The sequence below is a fragment of the Prionailurus viverrinus genome, chromosome E2, assembly GCF_022837055.1.
Source record: "Prionailurus viverrinus isolate Anna chromosome E2, UM_Priviv_1.0, whole genome shotgun sequence".
In the NCBI taxonomy this organism is placed as follows: Eukaryota; Metazoa; Chordata; class Mammalia; order Carnivora; family Felidae; genus Prionailurus; species Prionailurus viverrinus.
Window position 1 is genome coordinate 19,641,511 of NC_062575.1, and position 24,795 is coordinate 19,666,305.

The 24,795-nt window shown below is 41.0% G+C and overlaps 1 protein-coding gene across 3 annotated transcripts in view; it reads right to left on the reverse strand.

Annotated features, from left to right (window-relative positions):
• CTCF (CCCTC-binding factor) overlaps window positions 1-24,795 on the reverse strand; it is a 48,061-nt gene that overhangs the window by 7,420 nt on the left and 15,846 nt on the right. For all 3 annotated transcript variants that reach the window (XM_047835475.1, XM_047835476.1, XM_047835474.1), the window contains 7 exons: window positions 12,781-13,570; window positions 12,251-12,421; window positions 8,368-8,501; window positions 6,632-6,752; window positions 5,793-5,942; window positions 988-1,148; window positions 271-453 (listed from right to left, as the gene is read on the reverse strand). In XM_047835475.1, coding sequence (XP_047691431.1) covers window positions 271-453; window positions 988-1,148; window positions 5,793-5,942; window positions 6,632-6,752; window positions 8,368-8,501; window positions 12,251-12,421; window positions 12,781-13,561 — 1,701 coding nt within the window. In that variant the 5' untranslated portion in view covers window positions 13,562-13,570. The remainder of the gene's footprint in view (window positions 1-270; window positions 454-987; window positions 1,149-5,792; window positions 5,943-6,631; window positions 6,753-8,367; window positions 8,502-12,250; window positions 12,422-12,780; window positions 13,571-24,795) is intronic.

Here is a 24,795-nt window from a genome sequence, read left to right on the forward strand (position 1 = left end):
GCAGCCTGCAGACAAGAGGAACATGGGAGATCAATCAGACCAGCTCCCTGTCCTGTGCAGAATGGCTCTAAGGGAAGATCCAGGACAGATCTATTCACAGATACTGAGTTCCCCTTCAGCAGAAGGGTTCACACATGCACAGAGAACCTCGAGGTGGGGATGAGTGGTCCTTTCCAAATGATAAGGCATCCCTGTGCTTATAACCTCAGTGGAAAATCAAGAACATGGTATTAAGAACCACAACAAGGGAAATAAAGTTCTGACTCTTACCCGGCGTGTAAATGTTTTCCCACACTTAGAACAGACAAAGGCTGCAGGGACAAAGTTGGGGTCATGATAACGTTTGAAGTGCATGTCAAGGAGTTGCTTCTGGCGGAAGGTCTTGTCGCAGTGGCTGCAGGCATAAGGCTTCTCCCCGGTATGGGTGCGCTTGTGCATGATCATGTGCCTCTCCTGAAAGAAGGTAGGGGGGAGGGGGGGGGGGGGGAGGCCTCAGAGCCTGTCACAGGGCTGCTACACTAGCCACAACCTACATGCATGTGGTTGACAGGCCTTTCTCTCTGAAGGATCTAGGCTCAAAACTACCTGTCCAGGGGATAAAGTTGTCTCTATTGGGGTATAAAACTGCTTCCATCAATTCTAGCATAGATATGCTCCCCCCTACTGGGCTGCTTGTCTTGATCTCCCCCAACCAATAGGCCCCAGGAACAGATTCTTCTCTTTTCTCAAGTCCTGGACTTAATTCCCTCAGTTCTGAGAAAGCAGCCAGTATTTGGCCTGAGGGAGAGGTAAGCTGTGACCGAATAAAACATCAGGTGGGGACTGAGATGACAAAATTGATGAGTGAAACCTGTGGTGACATTCCTCATACATCAGTCTGAAAATACCATCCTTAAAAACAGCCACCATACAAGGAATATAAAAACCCTCTGATAAAACTTGACACTGACAGGGAATCAACTGCTTTCTAACTATGAAGGTCTCTACCTGTCTGCAAGCGTAATCACACTGATCACACTTAAAGCGCTTCTCGTTCTTGTGTGACTTCTGATGCTGGATGAGGGCATAGCGCTCATGAAACACAGCATCGCAGTATCGACATTTCTTGCCTTGCTCAATATAGGAATGCTGCTTTCGCAAGTGGACACCTGAAAACAAAACACAAAGCCCAGTCTAACTTGTGAAACCACAAACAACATTTTTTCTCCTTCTTTAAAATAATTACTCTGGCTGCTGTACTGAAAATGAATTAAAAGGAGAAGAGAGACAGGTGAGAGAAGATGGTGGCCTAGAAGGAGCAGGGAGAACTGATGAGAGACTCAGGAAGTGAAATCAACAGGATTTAGTGACCAAATACAGAGCTAGGAAGAAGGTAGGTGTCAGAGACGATCTCCAAGTTCCTGGCTTCGAAAATCAAGTAGGTGGTATAACCATTTGCTGAGACAAGGAACAGTGGAAAAGGGCTGAAGCCCTTTGTTTATTTTGGGGAAAGGGGGTTGGGGGGACTTTCAGACCTTTAGTTCTAGATATGTCAAATTTGAGATGCCAATGATATCCAAGTAAGGATAGGTATGGCAAGGGCTAGATAAGCCTAGCTCAAAGGAAAGATTTAGAGTATGAACTGGAGTTGTTAGGATTTGAGTTAGACCATGGGAGCTGATGAAATCACTAAGGCAAAAAGAATGAAAAAGAAGAGTTAGGGTCTTGTTTTAAGAAATCTATTAGGTTAAAAAAAAAAAAAATCTAATAGGTAAGGGGTGCCTGGATGGCTGGATGGCTCAGTTGGTTGAGCATCTGACTTTGGCTCAGGTCATGATCTCATGGTTCGTGGGTTCAAACCCCACGTTGGGCTCTCTGCTGTCAGCGCAGAGCCTCGTTTGGATCTTCTGTCTCCCTCTCTCTTCCCCTCCTCTGCTGGTTCTCTCTCTCAAAACAAATAAATAAACTTAAAAAAAAAAAAATCTAACAGGTAATGCTAGTGGGAGGAAAAGAGGTTAAAACAAGGGAAGGCTGAGAAGGAATAGAGAAGACAGATAACAAGCTATAGTGCCACTGAAGCCAAGGAAGAAAGTGTTTTAAGGAGGATGGCACAGTCCACTATGAAGAACACAAGAGATCAAGAGACATGGGAAGTAGAATGCTCCCTGCATTCAGCAATGTGGTGTTCTTATTGATCTTAAGAAGACTCACTTTACACAATAGGGTGTAAGTCAGATGGGACGGGAATTAAGAGCTGAGGAAGGGAATACTGTGAGGGACAGAATTCTTTATGAGGGCTGGCAGAGAAAGAGACAAGAGTCAAACCTAAACACCCAAGTAACATAAAAAAATAAAATAAATGAACCAAAGATGACTCCTAGAGATCTACTGTACAGCGTAATTCCCATAGTTAAATTTTTTTAAAGACTGTATTTTTAAGTAATCTCTACACCTAACATGGGGCTCGAACTTAACAACCCTGAGATCAAGTTGCATACTCTACTGACTGAGCCAGCCAGGTGCCCTGAATTCCCAGTATATAATATTGCTATTACATATTAAACATTTTCTAAGAAGGAAAAAAAATTTTCTAAGAAGGTAGATCTTATTTAAGTGTTCTTATCACAAAAATTAAATAAAAAAAAGGAAGTTTCCGTGTACAAAAATTTCCAAATTTGGTTAAAAAAATTTTTTTTAATGTTTATTTATTTTTTATTTTTTTTATTAAAAAAAAAATTTTTTTTTTCAACGTTTATTTATTTTTGGGACAGAGAGAGACAGAGCATGAACGGGGGAGGGGCAGAGAGAGAGGGAGACACAGAATCGGAAACAGGCTCCAGGCTCTGAGCCATCAGCCCAGAGCCCGACGCGGGGCTCGAACTCACAGACCGCAAGATCGTGACCTGGCTGAAGTCGGACGCTTAACCGACTGCGCCACCCAGGTGCCCCTAATGTTTATTTTTGAGACAGAGAGAGAGAAAGAGACAGAGCATGAGTGGGGGAGGGTCAGAGAGAGAGGGAAACACAGACTCTGAAACAGGCTCCAGGCTCCGTGAGCTGTCAGCACAGAGCCTGATGTGGGGCTTGAACCCACAAACCAGTGAGATCATGACCTGAGCCAAAGTCGGTCACTTAACCGACTGAGCGACCCAGTCACCCCCAAATTATGTTTTTTTTAAATTATTTTTTTAATGTTTGTTTATTTCTGAGACAGAGAGAGACATAGCATGAGTGGGGGAGCGGCAGAGAGAGAGGGAGACACAGAATCAGAAGCAGGCTCCAGGCTCTGAGCCATCAGCACAGAGCCTGACACGGGACTTGAACTCACAAACTGTGAGATCATGACCTGAGCCGAAGTCAGTCGCTCAACCTACTGAACCACCCAGGCGCCCCACCCCCAAATTATGTTCTAACAGGAAAAACTAGAGACTATAAAAAAAAAGTCAAACCTAGCGGGGGAAAACCTGTTCTTTTCCTTATTCAATGTTTATTTATTTATTTTGAGTGAGAGAGGATGTGAGCAGGGAAGGGGGCAAAGGAGAGAGGGAGAGAGAATCCCAAGCGGGCTTCAAAACGTGGGGCTCAATCCCATGACCACTGAGATCATGACTTGAGCCAAAATCAAGCGTCAGTAACTTAACCAACTGAACCACCCAGGCACCCTAAGACTTTTTCTTTTCTTTTAATCTTCAAAAAAAAATTTTTTTAATTTACTTATTTTGAGAGAGGGAGAGAGCGAGAGTCCCAAGCAGGCTCCAGTCAGTGCAGAGCCCAACACAGGGCTTGAACTCATAAACCGTGAGATCATGACCTGAGTCAAAACCAAGAGTTGGATACCCAACCCAATGAGCCACCCAGGCGCCCCCAATACTTTTTCTTTTTTTTAAGACAGGAGAAATGTAAGCGTGTTTAGAGTTGAGGGGAAAGACAGGAAGAAAGTGTGAAGATGAGGGTAAGGAGGTGGTACAGGATGGTATAAAAGCTGCAAAGACAAGACAGTAGGATCAAGACTAAGGCAAAAGGACAACAAGAGGAGTGATGCCAACTCTCTTGCAGCAAATGAGGAACGAGAAGATGAATGCACACTGGCTTACAGATTTGATAACAGGAATTTGGGAGTTTCGATCCTTACTTTTTCAGGGCGTGAACCCATGAACTGTGAGATCCTGACCTGAGCCAAAATCAAGAGTCAGATGCTTAACCGATTGAGCCACCTAGGTGCCCTACAAAGTGATAAATTTTAATTATGGCATATTAGTGTGAAATCAGGCCTGCTTTGAAGAGGGAACACAAACTTCTTTGGGACTGGTTTTGGGAAATAACTATTATTTGACAGCTCCTAGGCAATTATGTAGGGCCCAAGGGGTATCATGCAAATATAAAACATCCAAGATATTTATTTATATCATAAAAGTGAATAATTTTAAAAAATTGAATAATCTAGGGGTGCCTGGGTAGCTCAGTCAGTGGAACTTCTGACTTCGGCTCAGATCATGATCTCACAGTTCCTGGGTTTGAGCCCCACGATGGGCTCTGTGCTGACAGCTCAGAGCCTGAAGCCTACTTCAGATTCTGTGTCTCCCTCTCTCTCTGCCCCTCCCCAACTCATGCTGTCTCTCTCTCTCAAAAATAAACATTAAAATGTTTTTTGAATAATCCAGACAGTGGCCTAGCAGCTCACACACATTGCCATGAGATATTATTAATTTAGATTTTGGTTTCTGTACCGTAAGAATAGAAAAACTCACTCATTTATCAGAGGACAGTGCCTCTTAAATCTTTCCAACAAAGTCCTCTTAACAGCAGAGTAGGACGAACACATGACACATGGGTCTTATGTGGAGCCCAAAGTCCTCTGCTTCAAACCTGTGGTTTCATCTTAAAAATGAATGTTAGATGTTAAAAAAATTAAAAATCTTACAACTTGAAAAAATGTGCGCTAGTCTGCATTTTGCTTAATATGGTCATGTTAATACAAAAATGATTTAAGACACCAGCTAAATTATAGAACTTTACATAAAATCTTTGAGTAAAACCAATGTTGCAGAAAGATAGGGCATGTTTATGCTATGGCTCAGTATGCTCCTGATATGACCCAAGTACTTCTATGTTCCTCAGTAGAACTAGAGGCTCTTAACAGCACTCAGGAGCAGCTTGCCATTATAAGCTGTGTAGTGTAGCAGCTCTGGTCAAGATACCTGTTGGAGCATCAAATTTATCACCTATAATACTAAAATACACATGCCTTGGTAACTTCATATGGTTGTTGTGAAGATCAAATGAGTTAAAAAGTAAAACAAAGCTGGGGCACCTGGGTGTCTCAGTCAGTTAAGCGTCCGACTTCGGCTCAGGTCGTGATCTCACAGTTCCTGGGTTAGAGCCCTGTGTTAGGCTCTATGCTAACAGTTGAGAGCCTGGAGCCTGCCTTGGACTCTGTGTCTCCCTCTGTCTCTGCCCCTCCCCCCACTCACACTTGGTCTTTCTCTCTCAAAAAGAAAAGTTAAAGTAAAAGATATTTTGTAAAGTATAGCATTTTACCTAAATATAAAAACATTTAGAAGAATAATATTCAAGGAGCAATACATCTACCATCAGTGCAGAGCTCGATGCGGGGCTCGAACTCCCAAACCATGAGATCACAACCTGAGCCGAAGTCAGATGCTTAACTAACTGAACCATGCAGGAGCCCCAGCAATGGCTTTTATTAAGTGGCAGGCCATTCATATATACAAAGCTTATATGAATCAGAAAAGGAAGTTATTTATGATCTTCGTATTTTCACACATCCTCAAAAATATTTTTCATTTACTTACCCAAATCACTTTTTCGGGCTATGACAGTGTCACAGTGGGGACAGTGAAATTTGGCCACATTTTCTGTGTGCTTCTGTAAAATGTGCATCTTCATGGTACCACTTTGGGTAAACCGAGCATGACAAATATAACATTCATAAGGTTTTTCCCCTTAAAAGGAAATACAGAATGAACAAATTAGACGAAATGAATATTACCATTTAATTGGAGGGTAATTCAGGAGGCAGTAAAGCTAAGCTACAGAGAATCTCTGGGTACTACCCAGAGGACTCAGGCCCACTGCATGGCTTGCGCCTGTCTTGAGAGATGGAAAAGTCCTAAACTGCTGCCGCCACCCCTGCTCTGCCAGCCCTACCAGAGTCATTCACATGAGAAAGAGAGCAGTTCCTATGACAAGGCTTGCCTTTGGGGGGCAGAAGATGGATGACAGGAGGACCTACAAGTTCTTTTCTTTTTCTTTCTTTACTTTCTAAATTATCTCTACACCCGATGTGGGGCTTGAACTCACAACCCCCGAGATCAAGAATCATGTGCTCTATCACCTGAGCCAGCCAGGCACCCCTACAAGATTTTCTTTTTTAGAAAAAGTTAGTACAGGGAAAACTGAATGAGCTAATTAGGGATTCGACCCAGACGACTCCTAATAGTGAAACTTTCCATTCTCCAATGTATATTCAGAGCAATGAATTCAGAAGATATTCCAGAAAAGCATCTGTTAATCCCATTACTTTCATGCCAGCTTCCATTCAGGTAAACAATAGGGGCGTGAGGTGGTTCACAGGGTCCCATGGAATCCACTGAAAAGCAGCTCATTAACACAACAAGGGAAGATGTCCTACCTGAATGGGTTCTCATGTGCCTCTTCAGCTTGTATGTGTCCCTGCTGGCATAACTGCACAAGCTGCATTGGAATGGACGCTCTCCAGTATGAGAGCGAATGTGACGTTTTAATTTGCTGACCTGAAACACGAGAGCAATCAAACTTCTTACTTCTGTTAACATTGATTGTAATGTGAGTGCTGTGGGTTAGGCACAAAAGCTTAGCTTTTGGGCACTGAAGTTCACAATACAGAAAAAGTCTAAAATATAATATTTCTTCCTCATTACTTATAACCTTGTCTCTCAAATCCTTATCATAGTCCAAAGGAAGAGGGTAAACAAATGGTTGGGGCACAGATGAAGTCAAGATTGGTTATTATGTAACTATTTAAGCTGGGGGACAGATTCATGGGGGGTGTATTATCCTATTTTATCTATTTCTATATATGTTTCCACTTTTGAAATTTTCCTTAATAGTTTAAATAATATGCTTATTTACAGGTAATTTCCTTCCAGATACAGAGGTATCAGATTTTTTTTGTTCAGTTTATCCCTAAATGATTTTATTGCTATTAGAATGTAAACCTGTTTCCTACTATCGATCGTATAAAGTTACTGACTTCTGTGTATTTGTCTTATATCTGGCCATCCAAATGGACTCTGTTTTAAGTTTTTCAGCTAATACTCTTGGATGTTCTATGTAAGCAAATATGTCTGCCACAAATACCATTTTTTGTTTTTCCATTTATAATTCATTTCTTATTTAGCTAGGATTTCCAATACAATTTTGATACAGTAATGGTAAGAGATGTCTTGTTCCAAATTTTAATGGGAATACTCCCAATGTTTCAGAGTTAACTAGGATGGATTGACTATAGGTTTCTGGTATACACTCCTTATAGTAAAGCCATTTTCTTCTACTCTTAACTTGCTAGGACTTTAAATGGTAATAAATAATGAATTTTAGTTTTTCAGTCATCTATAGAAAGGATCATATGGTTTTCTTTAACCTCTCAATATAGCATAATCCAGTAATTTCTTCATGTTCAACTATCCTGGCATTTTAGATATAGTCTATCTCAAAATCACTTATTTTTATAATGTATTACTAAATTTGGTTAATAATTTTACTTAGTAATTTAATTTTTCTGTGAGAAAAAGATACCCTTTTGTTTTTGGTAGCATTCTTACTCAGTTTTGGTAACAGTATAACCTCAAATAGTAAAGGAGATAAAATTTTCTATTTTTTTTTTTTTAATTTTTTTTTTTAACGTTTATTTATTTTTGAGACAGGGAGAGACAGAGCATGAACGGGGGAGGGTCAGAGAGAGAGAGGGAGACACAGACTCCGAAACAGGCTCCAGGCTCCGAGCTGTCAGCACAGAGCCCGACGTGGGGCTCGAACTCACAGAGTGCGAGATCGTGACCTGAGCCGAAGTCGGCCGCTTAACCGACTGAGCCACCCAGGCGCCCCAAAATTTTCTATTTTTAAATACTCTAGGTACAGTTATTTATTTCTTTGATGTTTGGTAGAACGTATCTGTAATAACATGTGGAACTAGTGCTTTTTTTAAAAAATGGGTAAATCTTTCACACTCATGACAGTTTTTTTGTTTTTGGTGCCGGGGAAAGGGAGTGGGAGTGTTAATAATCTGGTAAGATTTTCTATCTCATCTTAAGTCAGTTTGGTTAGTTTTTATCCTTATACTAGAATCATGGTCTTAAGACAGGAACCAACAAGGAGCTGAACACTTACTTCTACACTGGCGTAATCGCACATGGAACACTTAAATGGCTTCTCATGGGTGTGTTTATAACGACGATGCCGCACCAATTCTCCACTAGTCACAAAGGCCATGTCACAGTCTGGGCACTTGTGAGGACGAGTACCTAGGGAAAGTAATTTATAAAAGGAAGACAAGATCAAGGACACAATTAATGACAGTTTAACATGTGACACAAAACTGCATGATGTTGAACTCTGGTCATCTCAACAATCTTGTACCAGCCTGAGAGTAGCTCCAAAAGCTATGGGAGGGCCTGGTCAACTTTCTAACAGTAACCCCAGAATACTGGAAACATGTGCCAAACATTTAGTTCCTCTTAATTACCCATGTGAGTGATGCTTTTGAATACAAAATCTTTTTTATCCCTAGTTTATAAATTCTGATCACTATGGATCAAAAGTTAATAAAAACACAAGTCTGCTTCAACTCTTGGTGTAAAAAAAAAAAAAAAAAAATACAGAACATCTTTTAAACTTCAATGCTGTGGGGAGCCAGGGTGGCTCAGTTAGTTGAGTGTCTGACTTTGGCTCAGGTCATGATCTCACGGTTAGTGAGTTTGAGCCCCGCGTCATGCTCTGTGCTGACAGCTTGGATTCTGTGTCTCCATCTCTCTCTGTCCCACCCCCTCTTGTGCTCGGTCCCTCAAAAATAAACATTAGAAAATTAAATAAATAAACTTCAATGTTCTGTCAAGTACAGGCCACAGAATTAATAGTTACTTGACCCAAGCAAGATTCCTTTGCACATCAAATCTTACTATATTGTGACTATACACAGGGCCAAAGGGCTGTGCATATTGATACTTTTTTTCTTAAAAAACAAAATACCTCACATATGTAATAGCTTGTTTTCTATATAAATTTGTTTTGACAAATCTAGAAATTTATCAAAGGCTTTAAAAAGTAGTACTGCCTTTTATGTGATTTAAATAGATCATTTATTTATTTTTTAGAAGGCTCTATGCCCAACATGGGGCTTGAACTCACAACCCAAGACCAAGAGTAACATGCTTTACTGACTGAGCCAGCCTGACACCCCTGAACAGATCACTTTCCAACATCCAATGTCTAATACTATGTGATCTGAATGTCAATTTGTAGAATATTTAAACATTTTTACAAACTAATAAATACATTTTTTTCTTTTTTCCTTTTACTGAAGGAAACTTACACTTCTTAATTTTTTAATGTTTATTTTTGAGAGAGAGAGAGAGAGAGAGAGAGAGAGAGAGAGAGAAGGCATGTGTGCACATGAGCCAGGGGGGTGGGGTGGGGGAAGAATCCCAAGCAGGCTCCACGCTGTCAGCACAGAGCCTGACGTGGGACTTGACCTCATGAACTGTGAGATCATGATCTGAGCTGAAGTCAAGTTAGATGCTTAACTGACTGAGCCACCGAGGTGCCCCTTTTTTTTTTTTTTAAGGAAGACTCTTACTGTTTTTAATATGTTCTCACATAGTAGACCCATAACATAACTGAATGATTACTTTAATGGATCTTTTCTAGTCACTTTATATTCTAAATATAGCATTGGAAATATGCCCAGGTAATAATGACAATAAAGAGATAAGCTGACAGCAGAAAACAGTGCTGTTTTCATAAACCACTACTCAAAAACTAGGAACCATTTGTAATTATGCACTGCAGGTAAGGAGTGACAACAAGGTAACCCCAAACACCAAAACTAAAGGAAGACTTCCCCTGAGAGTGGTATTAAGAAGAATTACAATGCAAAGAATAGGACTACCGACTTGCAGAAATGATTCTGAGATTGAGAGAACCCACAAGAGGAAGTGTGATTAAAGTATGACAGTAATGAAAAATTCCAAGAAATTCCAATGAATGTTCACATGCTCAGTTTGCTTCTTTAGTACCACTAAGGATGTAGGAGTGAAGGATAGAGTTTTCTCTATGAAAAATATAGTCTGGCAGCACAGATAGGTAAGTAAAACAACAATTAATGAGAGAAGGAAAGCAGGATCCATTTCTCTTAGGACAAAGTGAATTGAAAACCAAGAATTTCTTTTTTTTTTTTTTCAACATTTATTTATTTTTGGGAGAGAGACAGAGCATGAACGGGGGAGGGGCAGAGAGAGAGGGAGACACAGAATCAGAAACAGGCTCCAGGCTCTGAGCCATCAGCCCAGAGCCTGACGCGGGGCTCGAACTCACGGGCCGCGAGATCGTGACCTGGCTGAAGTCGGACGCTTAACCGACTGCGCCAACCAGGCCCCCCAGAAAACCAAGAATTTCTAATGTTTACCTAGTACTATCTAGGGGACAGAAAGAGGCCTGCTACTGGTAGACACAGTATGGCAATTAGGGAAGAAGTAGACACTGCTGTGCAACAGAGATTTTCATTGAGTTGCACCACCTGGCTGCTTATGTCCCTATGCTCAGGGTCCATGCTCACCAAGTCACCTGTCAATTGCTACATCATCTCAATATAGGTAAGAGTGTCCCCTAGAAAGCAATACAACTGCATCCAGAAAATGAAAAGGTGTATTCCTCACTGTAAACTGATTTTCTGATATGCATCTGGCCACTGAGGGTTTGATTAGTATGAATTAGTGCTGCTACATTAGCTCTGAACACCAGACAGACCACACTCTTATTTTCAAAGCTGAGGACTAGACCATGACACACACAGTCTACATCAAGCATTCCCATTTTAGGAGGTCCTATTATGAGGCCATATACTTTTATCTAGTCATATGCACTTTAGTAGTGTCTTCAAACTACTAAATACATCATATCATCAAGTGTCTGAGTAGAAAGCAGGGACAGTGAAAAGTGACCAGGTCATATTAGCAAAACATATACTAATGCACAGCATACTGCTTATAGGGCAAACTCAACTTGATCATGCTCAACAAACAACCAGTACATCAATCAAAAACAAGAGCCATATTTGGTGGAGAATCTGGAGAGGAAATCTACTCTGCATGAAGAACCGTGTGAGAGAAGTTTCTATTAGCATTTGCAGCCAAATGCCAAAACGGAAAGAGCAAAAAGCCCAGAAAAGACCCTAAAGAGAGTTCCAGCACACTGTTCCTCCAACTTTAATGATGCCTGGAACCTAACCATAGCCAACACAAAGCTAATATTAGAATATTAAAGTATATACGGAGCACAAATGAAGAAATGTTTGGATTGCTAGAATAATGCCTCTAACTTTCCATTCTGCAATTCTGAATTACTTACCTTTGTTGGCGAAACAACCAGAAACCATGGTTTTTACCAAGGTAGGATTTTGTTGCTATTTCTAATGTTTGTCCTTATAGTGCCTGGCAATTGTTGCCTGGGAATTTTCAGGGTCATTCTTTGTCACTGATGTTAAAACCTTAGCAATGCAATGGTGAGGTTCTTCAGGAAATTCTACAGATTAACTACCACTGATCAGCTTTTCTGGATCACTATCCTTATATAATTTGGATTATTTTCCACTAAATTTTCTTTACATTTGCCTATAAATTCATCTGCTTATAATAAATCAGGATTACAAAACAGCATAAGAAATGGGGCGCCTGTGTGGCTCAGTCGGTTGAGTGTCCAACTTCGGCTCAGGTCATGATCTCATGGCTCATGAGTTCAAGCCCTGCGTCGGGCTCTCGGCTGACAGCTCAGAGCCTAGAGCCTGCTTTGGATTCTGTGTCTCCCTCCCTCTCTGCTCCTCTCCCACTCATGCTCTCTCTCTCTCTCTCAAAAATAAACATTTAAAACAAACAAACCAGCATAAGAAAGAACAAAAGTTGTTCTTCTTTAACTTCCCACTGGAACCAGTTTGGATGATACTTAAAACCCAAGTTTTAAACTTTGCTATGCTGTAGCCCCCAACATTCATATCCAGCACCTGTGTGTGTGTTAAGGTGATTCCTCAGGAGGGTGACTGTTCTGAATGCCCTGCCACAGAGATGGCACTTGTGTGGTCTCTCATCAGTGTGACTTTTCATGTGACGATCCAAATTTGAACGCCGCGGACATGTGTAACTGCAAAGCTCACACTGGAATGTCTTCTTTACACCTATATGCAAAATAAAACACTTACTTGTTCCAGGGTTTCAAAGTGTTAAGTTTAACCCTAATGTTAAATTTCTACAAATAAATTTCATTAGCTTTTTTAAACTAAATCCAATTTAAGTCATATTAAATCAGAATTATTTCATGCCACTAATAGATTTACTTGTCTTCTTCAGGACTTAAAAAGTACTCAATTTGGAAAAACCTCTTTTAGACTGGCTAAAAGGATTGGTACCCACCTCATGATCTTTAAAAAAAAAAAAAAAAAAATCCATTTACTTTAAAATAATTTGCGTACACGGCGTTATATATGCTTTATCCCAAAATGACTTTATGAGAGTTTAATGGATAAACTAATTTTACCTTTCTTTTTAATTTTTGTTGGTTTTGGAGGCTTCATGTTACCAACCACTTTCTCTGCATTAACCTCCGACAGCAGACCCTCCTGCTGCTCTTCCTCAAAATCGTAGACAGACACATCCACATCTTTGCCCTCCTCTGTGTAACGCAGTTTACTCTTTTTGGTTTTCTTTGTTTTTTTGGCTGGCGGCTGATAATCTGGGTCTTTTTGCCAACTAGGATCTTCTTGAGGTGGAAGTTCCCCTTGCTCTAGCGTCTCCACCTCTCCATTGGCCCCTACTTTCACCACTTGAAACCCTTCAGGCAAAGGTAAGGTGTGACATATCATGGGTTCGCTTTCTGCAAGACCCTCTTTAGATACTTCATTCTCATAAGCCCCCTGAAGTTCTTCTACTGAAGTGGTAGCAACAGGTACAGTCACAGGAACAGGTACTTGGACAAGCTGAAGCTCTCCTATGTTTATGGGCTGTTCCTCCATATTTACAACCTGTAAGGTTATGATCTGGGTATCGTCCACAGCAGCCTCTGCTTCTGGAGCAACTGTACCCTCCATTACTTCAGTCTTCATCTGAAGAAGGGTAGGATCCAACTGTTCCATCATTACCATCTGCACACTGTTATTGACATCCTGGACCACCTCACCCCCATCAGTCTGGTTCTGGGGTAGGTGACAAGTATCTTCTTCCTGGCCACCTTCCCGGCGTCGCTGGTAAGTCTTTCTTTCCTTTCCTTTAATGAAAGTTTCAGACTCTTCCACAATGGCTTCAACCGCCTCACCTTCCATTTCCCCTTCCTTTAGTAAGGGAGAACACAGGTTGTTATTTATTTATTTCACAGATTGTCATTTAAAGTAAAATTTGTCCAAATGAAAATAAATACATTTTAAAACAAAATGACCCTTGGCAAGTGAATTAGGAAATCAACAGTTGTTAATATGACAAAAAGACAAAACAGATATTATGTGCCTCCTGATGGAAGAACAACATATATATGAAGCAGTCTTGTTAATAAACAAAACAAAAAAAATCCAAAACTAATCAAGCCTCTAGATCCAACCACCAATTAACAGGAAATTGGTGACAGAGTATGTTAAATTACACTACAGGGATGAATCAGTGAAATCCAGACTGAAGGAAACTGCAGGATTAACCACCCAGTTTCTTCTGCAAATAAATCACCAACACAAAAAATGGGAAGGATAGAGGAAGAATCTACCCCTCAGTGGTTCTGGACTTAGGGTGACTTTGCCCTCAGGGGACATCTGGCAAGGCCTGGTGACATTTCTGGTTGTCACTACTGGGTGGGTATGCTACTAGCATCTAGGGGTAGAGGCCAGAGGTGCTACTAAATGTTCTGTTATGCGCAGGTTCAGTCCTCTACGATGAATAATTATCGGTTCACAAACGTCAATAGTGCTGAGGTTGAGAAACCCTGATAGACGTTAAGAGATTTAAGAAAACACAGCAATCCAAAAACAAACAAAAAGAAAAAACAAAAACCCAACAGTCAATCACAACATATGGATCTTCTCTGGATCCTGATTCCTGATTCCAACCAACAAATGATTTAAAAAAATATGACATGAGACAATTAGATTTAACTCTGGGTATTTTTTTTTTCCAACTCTGGGTATTTGATACTAAAGAATTATTAACTAGTTTACATCTTATACATTTCCTGTATCTATTAATAAAAACACTGGCAGAGGGCCTTGCTATTTTTAGCTAAATTCTACCTTAGAAAATATTCCATGTCATAGTGTTTTCTCACTGTTTTTTTGGAGCCAGAATCAGACCTTGGATCCACACTCCTATGGTCCTGACTGTCCACACAACACTACCTCCTGTGTCATACCATCAACTTGACATTCATTGTACCTCTCTCCTCTGTAAGACCACAAATTCCTTGAGGACAGGGACCATGTATAACAAGTAGTTTTTACTCTTTAGCACTATGCCTAGGTTGGTAAGTACTCAACTGTTAAGTGAACATTAAAAAAAAAAAAAAAAAAAAAAAAAAAAAAGGTGGGGGTAGCCTGGGTGGCTCAGTCGGGGTAAGCATCCGACTTCAGCTCAGGTCATGATCTTATGGTCCCTGAGTTCAAGCCCCATGTTGGGCTCTGTGCTAGCAGCTCAGAGCCTGGAGCCTGTTTCGGATTCTGTGTCTCCCTCTCTCTCTGCCCCTCCCCTGCTCATGCTCTGTCTCCCAAAAAATGAATAAATGTTAAAAAAAAATTTTTTTTAATGGAAAAAAAAATCAGCTAATTCATAGTTTCTGGCTCTTAAGTCTTGTGAATACTCAAAGTACCCAGATACCTAAGAGTAAAATGGGTCTGAACAACCATCCAATTCATAACAATAATCCAACTTAACAAAACCCACATATATAAGCTTAATTCAAAATTAAAGTGTTTTGTATTCTTGCCCTAGTCTCACAAAAAGCTTTTGCTACTTCTATTACAGACACATTTTTCCAATTCTCTGTCTGGGTACCTTAACACTGTACCCATGCTGGCAGTCAGGACCACCTGTAAGGCAATACAAACACTACAGGAGAATGGGTAAGGCTTGGTCCTGCATTCAAGGAGTTACTACCTATTTTTATTTATTTTTTAAAGTTTACCTATTTAAGTAATGTCTACAACCCAATGTGGGGCTCGAATTCACAAATGTGGAGATTAACAGTCACATGTCCTTCCACCTGAGCCAGCCATGCCAGGCACCTCTTCAGGTTCTCCTGGACTCCACACAATCAGAATTTGCAACTTAATAGATCTCCAAGTGGTTTCATATCCTAAAGTTTGAGAAGCACTATTTATACCATCGCTATTCACAGATATTTTAAGAGAGAATTTTCAGGTCAATAATGTCCCAAAATTAGTACCCCAACAAGGATGGGATAATTCTAAATGGTGGCATTAGGGAACAGAGAAAAGGCCCATCTACCTTGGCACCATTCTTGGGAAAAATACCAAAGTACAAAGAACAAAAAATTCATAAGCCATAAATGCTAATGCTGACCCTGTCAGAGGTTCATCACATAACTCCAGGCTATTTAGATATCTTTAATGGTAAAACTAGTGGAAGGAAAACATTTAATGTCTAAGTTCTGTTGGGTTGTGAAGCACACAACAATCTGAAGAACACAGAAAAATCCATCCCCTCTCTGCCTTGAATTTGAGAACTTTTAAATATAAATAACTTGTAAAAAACTTGCTTGTAAATAACTAAGTCTAACCTAAAAGAAATCACTGGAATTATAAACCAAGTAGAAGAAGAAGTGGTAGAAAGGAGTACAAATTGAAACCAACTGTGTTGCTAGGGAGCTGAGCTGACAAGCGTATTCTCTCACTGTGAAAAAAACACATGGCATAAGGTTCCTGAACATGGGCCTCTACTCAGGGTACTAAAGCAGCAGCTTGTTTTTACAGAGAAAAATCAGGCACAAAGTAGCAAGGTATTAGCCTCTCCCAAATACTGCTTAGAAAACTCAATGCATCCCCTCAAGCACTTTAATATTCTCCATGAGAAGGAAGTCTCTCCTTTGAATCAACTAACCTAATAGGCTGGACCAGGTCTCTCTTCCCACTCTGTAAGGACTGTGCTCTGCTAGCTGTTGTCACCCCTTTGGCAGTTCTGATCCATTTCTTTTCTTCCTCCAGGGACTTGGCTCTGCTTCTACTCAGTTTCTCTTAGCCACACAACACACAGAGAACAAACTTACACTTACCCAACTCCCCAATTTTCTGCCTCTTTGCTTGAGTCAGCCATGCTTTCTAGGTTTTATCAAACCTTTCTGAGGACACCACCACTAGAAAGGGGTTTACATTTATTTCCAGAACACATTTTTTAAAGATTATCAAAGTATAGTAGCTTATTTAGAGAAATCTGAAAAAGGAAGCACATAAAGATTTTTTTAAAGTTATCGATAGGATGCCTGGCTGGTTCAGTTGGTGGAGCGTGTGACTCTTGATCTTGGGGTTATGGGTTCAAGCCCCATGTTGGGTACAGAGATCACTTAAAAAACAGAATCTTTAGGCGCACTTGAGTAGCTCAGTCAGTTGAGCACCAACTTGATTTTGGCTCAGGTCATGATCCCAGGGTCACGGGAATAAGCACCGTGTCAGGCTCCGCACAGAGTGTGAAACCTGCTTAAGATTCTCTCTCTCTCCCTTTACCCCTCTCCCCAACTCACGCTCGCTCTCTAAAAAAAAGTTAAATAAATACAAGATAAAAAAATAAAATAAAATCTTAAAAACAGTTACTCACAATTCCTTTACCTAATCACCTACCATTTTGGTATGGTTTTTTTCAGTGTTTTTCCCCTTATGGATATTTATACATAGATGACATTGTATTATACATATAGTGTGCACACATTTTTATACGGCTTTTTTCTATCTTCAGAACCTTTCCTTACTAAAAAGGACTCCACCCCCTCTTTAGCTTTCTATAATCCCCTTTGCTTGGTCCACAAGCACCAGAGCAACCAACCCAAAGGCCTTCCCCTTACCTTCAATCTCAGTTTCTCTGGCATCTGACGGTATGAAACTTGTATTCCTCCTTCATTAACCTCTTTTCTCCCTTGGTTCTGTCTTTCCTAGGTCTCTCTCTTCCTTTGTCTCTGAGAGCTACTCCACCTACCCTCTGAGCAAATCAAGGCTCTGTTCTTTTCTCTGTAGCCACTCTATTCGCCAGCCTTTTTACTTCAGCTGTCTCCACAGAGGTCTTTCAAACCCACATCTGCAATTCTCTAATTTTTTCACTGCCTACGAGAGCTCTCGCCCAGTGATGCTTGGCTATCACCTTCAATTCGATGGCACTTGAGAAGGAATAAGGAAACCTGTACTCCAGTCCCTAATGCATCACTAACCAAAAGAGGAGCTTACAAAGTGGGTTAGTCTTCTGAAGACATTTTGTATTCTCTGTCACCTTCATGACAAAGTAAAGCTTAGGGACATTTATTTTATTTTAAACAGTAACTTTTGGTGTATGTATTTATTTAATTTTTAAAGTAAACTCTACTCCCAACGTGGGGCTTGAACTCATGACCTTGAGATCAAAAGTTGTATGCTCTACTGACCGAGCCAGCCAGGCACCCCAGGAACATTTCTTAAACATCATTCGACCAACTTGTGGGTAGAGGGTGGGGCAAGAGGAGGTTCCCTCAGACTGTGGCAGGGTGATTCTGGCACCTGTGAGTGTTGGGGTTGGCAGAGAGGAAAACTGGCACCTGAGCACGTCCCTGCTCTTGATGACTGGGTGAGTGGGAGGATGTGGAAGCCTAGCCTCTAACAGAGGCCCCTGAGGTCTGGCCATGCTCCTAACTAACCACCAGCCTGGCCTCCATCCTTGGGAGCCTACTGGATCAGCCCTCGCCCTCTTGCCTCAGTGTCTTCTCTACCTGCTCTATGTTGCTCAAATCTTTCCCATCTGAAAACTTCCTTTAACCCACTTGACAATTTAGCACCTGACTTTTCTGTATTCCTTCCATGGTCAACCCCACACTGTCTCTTTTCTCTTCCATGCCTTGGTTCACCAGTCTGGTTTGTTCCTCAATTCTCTACTGAACTGCTCTAAGCCTAGCAATGGCCCTTAATTGGCAAATCCAAAGGAGACTTTTCTGTCCTTATCCGACTTGACCCCTCAGTGGAATTCAGCATTCTATTCTAGGCTTTATCCCAGATTTATGCCAGACCATCAGAAAAAAAGCTGTGTATATTTGGGTCACATGGTCTTATCCCTACAGAACTGCTTTCACCAAGTTTTGTTTTGGCATTATGCCCTTGGCTTATACTAAAGGATACGTGGCAGAAATTTTCAAGTTACACACTTGGAAAGGTCTTCTTCAATTAAGGATTTTTTTTCTTTCATTGTTGAGACCTATGTTACAGGATCATGAGTTACCATTTTTTTTAGTTGGGCCACACCTTGTTCAATTTTTTTCCTCTCAAGCTATATAATAATAACTTCCTATTCTAAGTTGTATTTTCTAGGGTTTTGACTTTGTATCATTTATCATTTATATTTTCTGTACACTTCATCAAATTGTAGAATAAGATGGGCTAAACTAGGGGCACATGGGTGGCTCAGGTGGTTAAGCATCTGACTCGATTTCAACTCAGGTCATAATCTCTCGGTTCCTGAGTTTGAGCCCTATGTCAGACTCTGCACTGATAGCATGGAGCCTGCTTGAGATTCTCTCTCCCTCTGTCTGCCCCCCCCCCCATCCCCGCTCATGCACGCTCTCTCTCAAAAATAAACTTAAAACTAACAACTGTATATATGTAGATGTGTGTGTATGTGTATACATATGTAATAGAAAACACAAAAATATAGAAATATAGGGAGTCTTACCATTCTGAAAATATATCAAAATAGAAATAACTTTAACTAAAAATGTGCAAACCTATTTGAAGATTATAAAAATTTTCCAAGAGGCAAAACAAACAAAACCAAAAACCAAAACAAAACAAAAACCCCAAACAAACAAACAAAAAAAACCCCTTGGTTCTAAGAAGCATAAAAGACCTCACTGAACAGGGACACTACTGTCTATATCCATGATCAGAAAAGCCAAACATCATAAAGCTGTTAATTCTTTCTACTTTATATAAAGTCATTTTCAAAGTGTCTGAAAAATAAACAATGATAGCAATAAAATTTCCAAAAAAATGAAGGCAACCTTCTATTTCCAAATATTGACATATTATAAAGTCACAATAATTAATGTGATGTATACTATCACTATCACAACCAATCAATTTAAACAGAAGAGAGGATTGGGGCACCTAGGTGGCTCAGTCGGTTAAGTGTCCAACTTTAGCTCAGGTAATGATCTCATGGCTTGTGAGTTCAAGCGCCGCATTGGGCTCTGTGCTGACAGCTCAGGGCCTGGAGCCTGCTTCAGATTTTTTGTTTCCTTCACTCTCTGCCCCACCCCTGCTCACGCTCTCTCTCTCAAAAATAAATAAATATTAAAAAAAAATTTAAACAGAAGAATCCAGAAACAAACCCTAGAATATAAAAAGTTGTCATTTTAAAAATTAGTGGGGAGAAGAGGATTACTTCATAAAAGGTACCAAAAAGCTATTAAACTATTTGGAAAATATTGAGCTATATGTTTTTTTAATTTTTAAAAAATGTTTATTTTGAGAGAGTATGTGCACGCGTGCACACGGGGGAGGGGCAGAAAGAAAAGGGAAACACAAAATCCAAAGCAGGCTCCAGGCTCTGAGCTGTCAGCACAGAGCCCCATGCAGGGCTCGAACTCATGAACTGTGAGAGCATGACCTGACAGCTAAAGTCAGATGCTTAACTGACTGAGCCCCCAAGGTCCCCTTGAGTTATATTTTTAATCCATCTGGAATATAATGTCATTGTAAGAGTTAAGGAGACATTAACTGCCCCCCCCCACACACACTTAAAAGCCCTCACCTTGAAAAAAGATATAGGTGAATAGCCTTCTGACCCATGAGGAAGGCTTTGTGCTTAGACACAGAAATAATAGGAGACACCAGAGTAAGATTACTGAAATTTTTTTTTAAATTTTTTTTTTTTCAACGTTTATTTATTTTTGGGACAGAGAGAGACAGAGCATGAACGGGGGAAGGGCAGAGAGAGAGGGAGACACAGAATCGGAAACAGGCTCCAGGCTCTGAGCCATCAGCCCAGAGCCCGACGCGGGGCTCGAACTCCCGGACCGCGAGATCGTGACCTGGCTGAAGTCGGACGCTTAACCGACTGCACCACCCAGGCGCCCAGATTACTGAAATTTTAACAACCTTAAAGTAAAAAATTTCTTATGACAAAACACTGAACAAAATTAAAAAGAAAACAGTCAACAAGAAAATTGTTTGCAGCAAATGTGACAAAGGACTAACATCCTTATCGTATGATTGTAAAATGTGTAAGAAAAAGATGAACACCAAAAGAAAAAAGCTGGGCAAAGGACACAAATACATGACTCAAAGAAATACAAATGGCAGATGAAAAAAAAACCAAACCTCAACACTAAAACAAAAAAGGAAATTTAAAATAATGCGACAGCATGCTACCTCTATTAAACTGCTACAGCTGTCTTAAAGCAAGGTGCTTTGAAATTAGCAAGGTAAATGGTGATAGGAATCAAGAATTTTTAAAATATTCAAATTGTGGGGGTGCCTGGGTGGCTCAGATGGCTTAGGCATCTGACTCTTGATTTCAGCTCAGGTCATGATCTCAAGGTCCTGAGATCGAGCCCCATGTTGCACTAGGCATGCCTGCTTAAGGTTCTTTCTCTCTCTCCCTCCCCCACTGGCATGTGCGCATGCTCTGTCTCAAAAAAGTAACTACACTTCATTTTATACCCAAATAATCAGAGATGAACATCGAGATTTCAAGGATATTATTATTATTTTTTTTAATTTTTTTTTTCAACGTTTATTTATTTTTGGGACAGAGAGAGACAGAGCATGAACGGGGGAGGGGCAGAGAGAGAGGGAGACACAGAATTGGAAACAGGCTCCAGGATCTGAGCCATCAGCCCAGAGCCCGACGCGGGGCCCAAACTCACGGACCACGAGAACGTGACCTGGCTGAAGTTGGATGCTCAACCGACTGCGCCACCCAGGCGCCCCTCAAGGATATTATTAATCAAAGTGAATAGTTATAAACAACTCTAATACATCCGGAGGGGAGTAATTAAAACTTGGTAAATGATATATCCACCAAGTGGAATACTATATAGACGTTAAAAATCATGTTTCAATATAACACTTAACATGAGGGAAATGCTCATTCCATATTTAAAAAGGACACGGATGGGGCGGGGGGAGGGAGTGTCAGAAGAAGCAGAATAAAATAATTATTAAGAGCTCAGGTCCTTCAGCCAGAAAACTTCATTCCAATTCTGGTTCTTTTACTTAACTAGCAGTTGATATGGAGTGAGAGATACTACCCTTCTGTGCCTCGGTTTCCTTTTGTTCAAAAAGGGACAATAATAGCCCTATGAAGGGTCATCCACTTCATAGGCTGTCATAAAGATGAAACAGAACAATGTACACACACAGCCTGGGTCCTGTGCTCCTCTGTATCCTCCACCCCAGAGGGTAATGAATACATGTTAGCTGAACAAATATATAACCTCCCAGTTTCCTAGAATTCTAATCACAGACCTTACATAAATGTTCCCCACTAAAATCTCTGATAAACTACTGAATTTCTGTAGAATGAAGGTAGCAACCAATGGACAAAACCTGGAGACTGACCAACTCTAGGAAACAAACAGAAAAAGAGCCAAAAAGGAACACAACAAGCCTCCCAGGCTGGTGTCCCTCATTAGGCGTGTCCAGCATATTCCTGCCCAATGAAATCTTCCTTTCTGAAATTTGGTGCAAAAACTCACTGTGGTTGAGGTTTACCGCATCAACTCCAAACTCTTCCCCCATTTATTTTTGTGAGAGAGAGAGAGAGAGAGAGAGCGCGCGCGCGCGCGCGCGCGCGCGCGCGCGCGCGCGCACATGAGTGGGGGAGGGGCAGAGAGCGAGGGAGACACAGAATCTGAAGCAAACTCCAGGCTCTGAGCTGTCCGCACAAAGCCTGAAGCGGGGCTTGAACCCACTAACTGTGGGATCATGACCTAAGCCAAAATCAGATGCTTAACCAACTGAGCCACCCAGGTGCCCTTCTCCCTGCTTTTTAAAAGCAATCTCTGTGCCCAACGTGCAGCTCGAACTCAAGACCCTGACATCAAGAGGTGCATGCTCTACTGACTGAGCCAACCAGGTTGCCCTCAATTCCAAACCTTTTAGCTTGGCTCCCAGAAGTTTGTTCCCATCCTTTCCACCCACTCAACCTCACCTCCTGGGCATCTTCTAAATAACTGCTTACTGTCTTGTACCCTCCCAGCTCAAGTGATCCCCTAAATCACATCTTCTCAAGTGCAAACTGACTTCATGTTTGTTTGGTTTTCACTGTAGTATACTTTTCTATGTCTGTGTCTTTACCTCAAATAGACTATTAGCTTGTTGAGGGGAGGAACTATAACTATGCCTTTTACTTCTGTATCCTCTACAGCAATAAATACAAAACAGTATTAGGTAAACAGCAGACACTCAATGTCAATGTTACTGTCACATGAAACATATAAATGGTTCCTGCACACAAGAGCAGGAAAGGAATACGGAAAAACAAAATATCATATGCTAAGTGAAAGCTTATGTGATTTATTTCCTTTATTTTATTTTTTAAATTTTATTTATTTTGAGAGAGAGAGAGAGGGAGGGAGAGAGAGAGAATATCCCAAGATCCCAAGCAGGCTCTGTGCTGTCAGCACAGAATCCAATGCAGGGTTCAAACCCATGAACTGAGATCATGACCTGAGCGGAAACCAAGAGTCAGACCTTAACCACCTAGATGCTCCATGAATTTGTTTCCTTTATTGCTATGTTTGCGTCAATAAAAAGTCCTAACGACACAATTATAGGTTAGAGTAAAACAATCCTGCCACATAAAAATAAAGGATAGGGGCACCTGGCCGGCTCAGTCAGCAGAGCATGAGTCGTGAGCTCAAGCCCTATGCTGGGCACAGAGCTTTGATAGATACATAGACAGACAGATAAAAATGCACTCGTGTCATACACTGTATGTGCTCAATAAATATGTTCTATGTGAAAAAAAATTTTTTAAAAAGGCTAACTGTGACTGCGCTAATTTTGAGGACAGTAAAATTTAGTAACTTACCACCTAGATTACATGGTTGTACAGTCAATGTGTCAGGTACTTCCCAAAGGAAATCAACCAAAATAACCTTCCACACTCACCAATGCAAAGTTCAGTCCTTTGGAGAGTTCAGTTATTATAAAACATACACACAAGGGGTGCCTGGGTGGCTCAGTTGGTTAAGCATCTGGCTTCGGCTCAGGTCATGATGTCACGGTTATGGGTTCAAGCCCTCCAACAGGCTCTGTGCTGACAGCTCAGAGCCTGGAGCCTGCTTCGGATTCTGTGTCTCCCCTACTCTCTGCACCTCGCTCACTCACACTCTGGTCTCTCTCTCTCTCAAAACTAAATAAAAAACATTAAAAAAAATACACTAAGAATACATGCACACTAAGAATAAGACAGTGGAGAAGAATGATTTCTAGTAGTCTACTTTCTTTTTTCTTTACATGTTTATTAATTTTTGAAAGAGAGAGACCAAGTGGGGAAAGGGTAGAGACAGAGAGAGAGGGCCAGAGAATCTGAAGTGAGCTCCATACTAACAGCAGAGAGCCTGACGCAAAGCTCGAAATCAGGAACCGTGAGATCATGACCCGAGCCAAAGTCAGAAGTTTAATTGACTGAACCACCCAGGCACCCCTATTTATTTTTTAAAGATTATTTGTTTGGAGACAGTGGGGAGGGGCAGAGAGACAGGGAGAGACAGAATCTCTAGTAGGCTCCATACTGTCAGCACAGAGCCCAACATGGGGCTCGAACCCACGAACCATGAGATTATGACCTGAGCCGAAATCAACAGACACTTAACCGATTGAGCCACCCAGGTGCCCCTAGTAGTCTATTTCATAAACAAAGCTACCACATCTTTTTAGTTTTTTTTTTTTTTAACATTCATTTTTTTGGAGAGACAGAGTGGGGGAGGGGCAGTAAGAGAAAGAAAGACACACACACACACACACACACACACACACACACACACACACACACACACACAGAATCGGAAGCAGAAGCAGGCTCTAGGCTCTGAGCTGTCAGCACAGAGCCTGACGTGGGGCTCCAACTCACGAACCATGAGATCATAACCTGAGCCGAAGTCAGACACTTAACCAACTGAGCCACCCAGACGCCCCAAAGCTACCACAACTTTTTAATATATACTGTCCTTACAAGGGAAAACTGACTGCTAAAAACCCCTTATTTCCTGGAGCACATTTGAAGACTATCTATACACCCTTCGCGAGAAATAATAATCCCAAGTTCCCATGATTATAAGAATAAATAATATATGCAACATACAAAACATGTGTGTAATCGACTA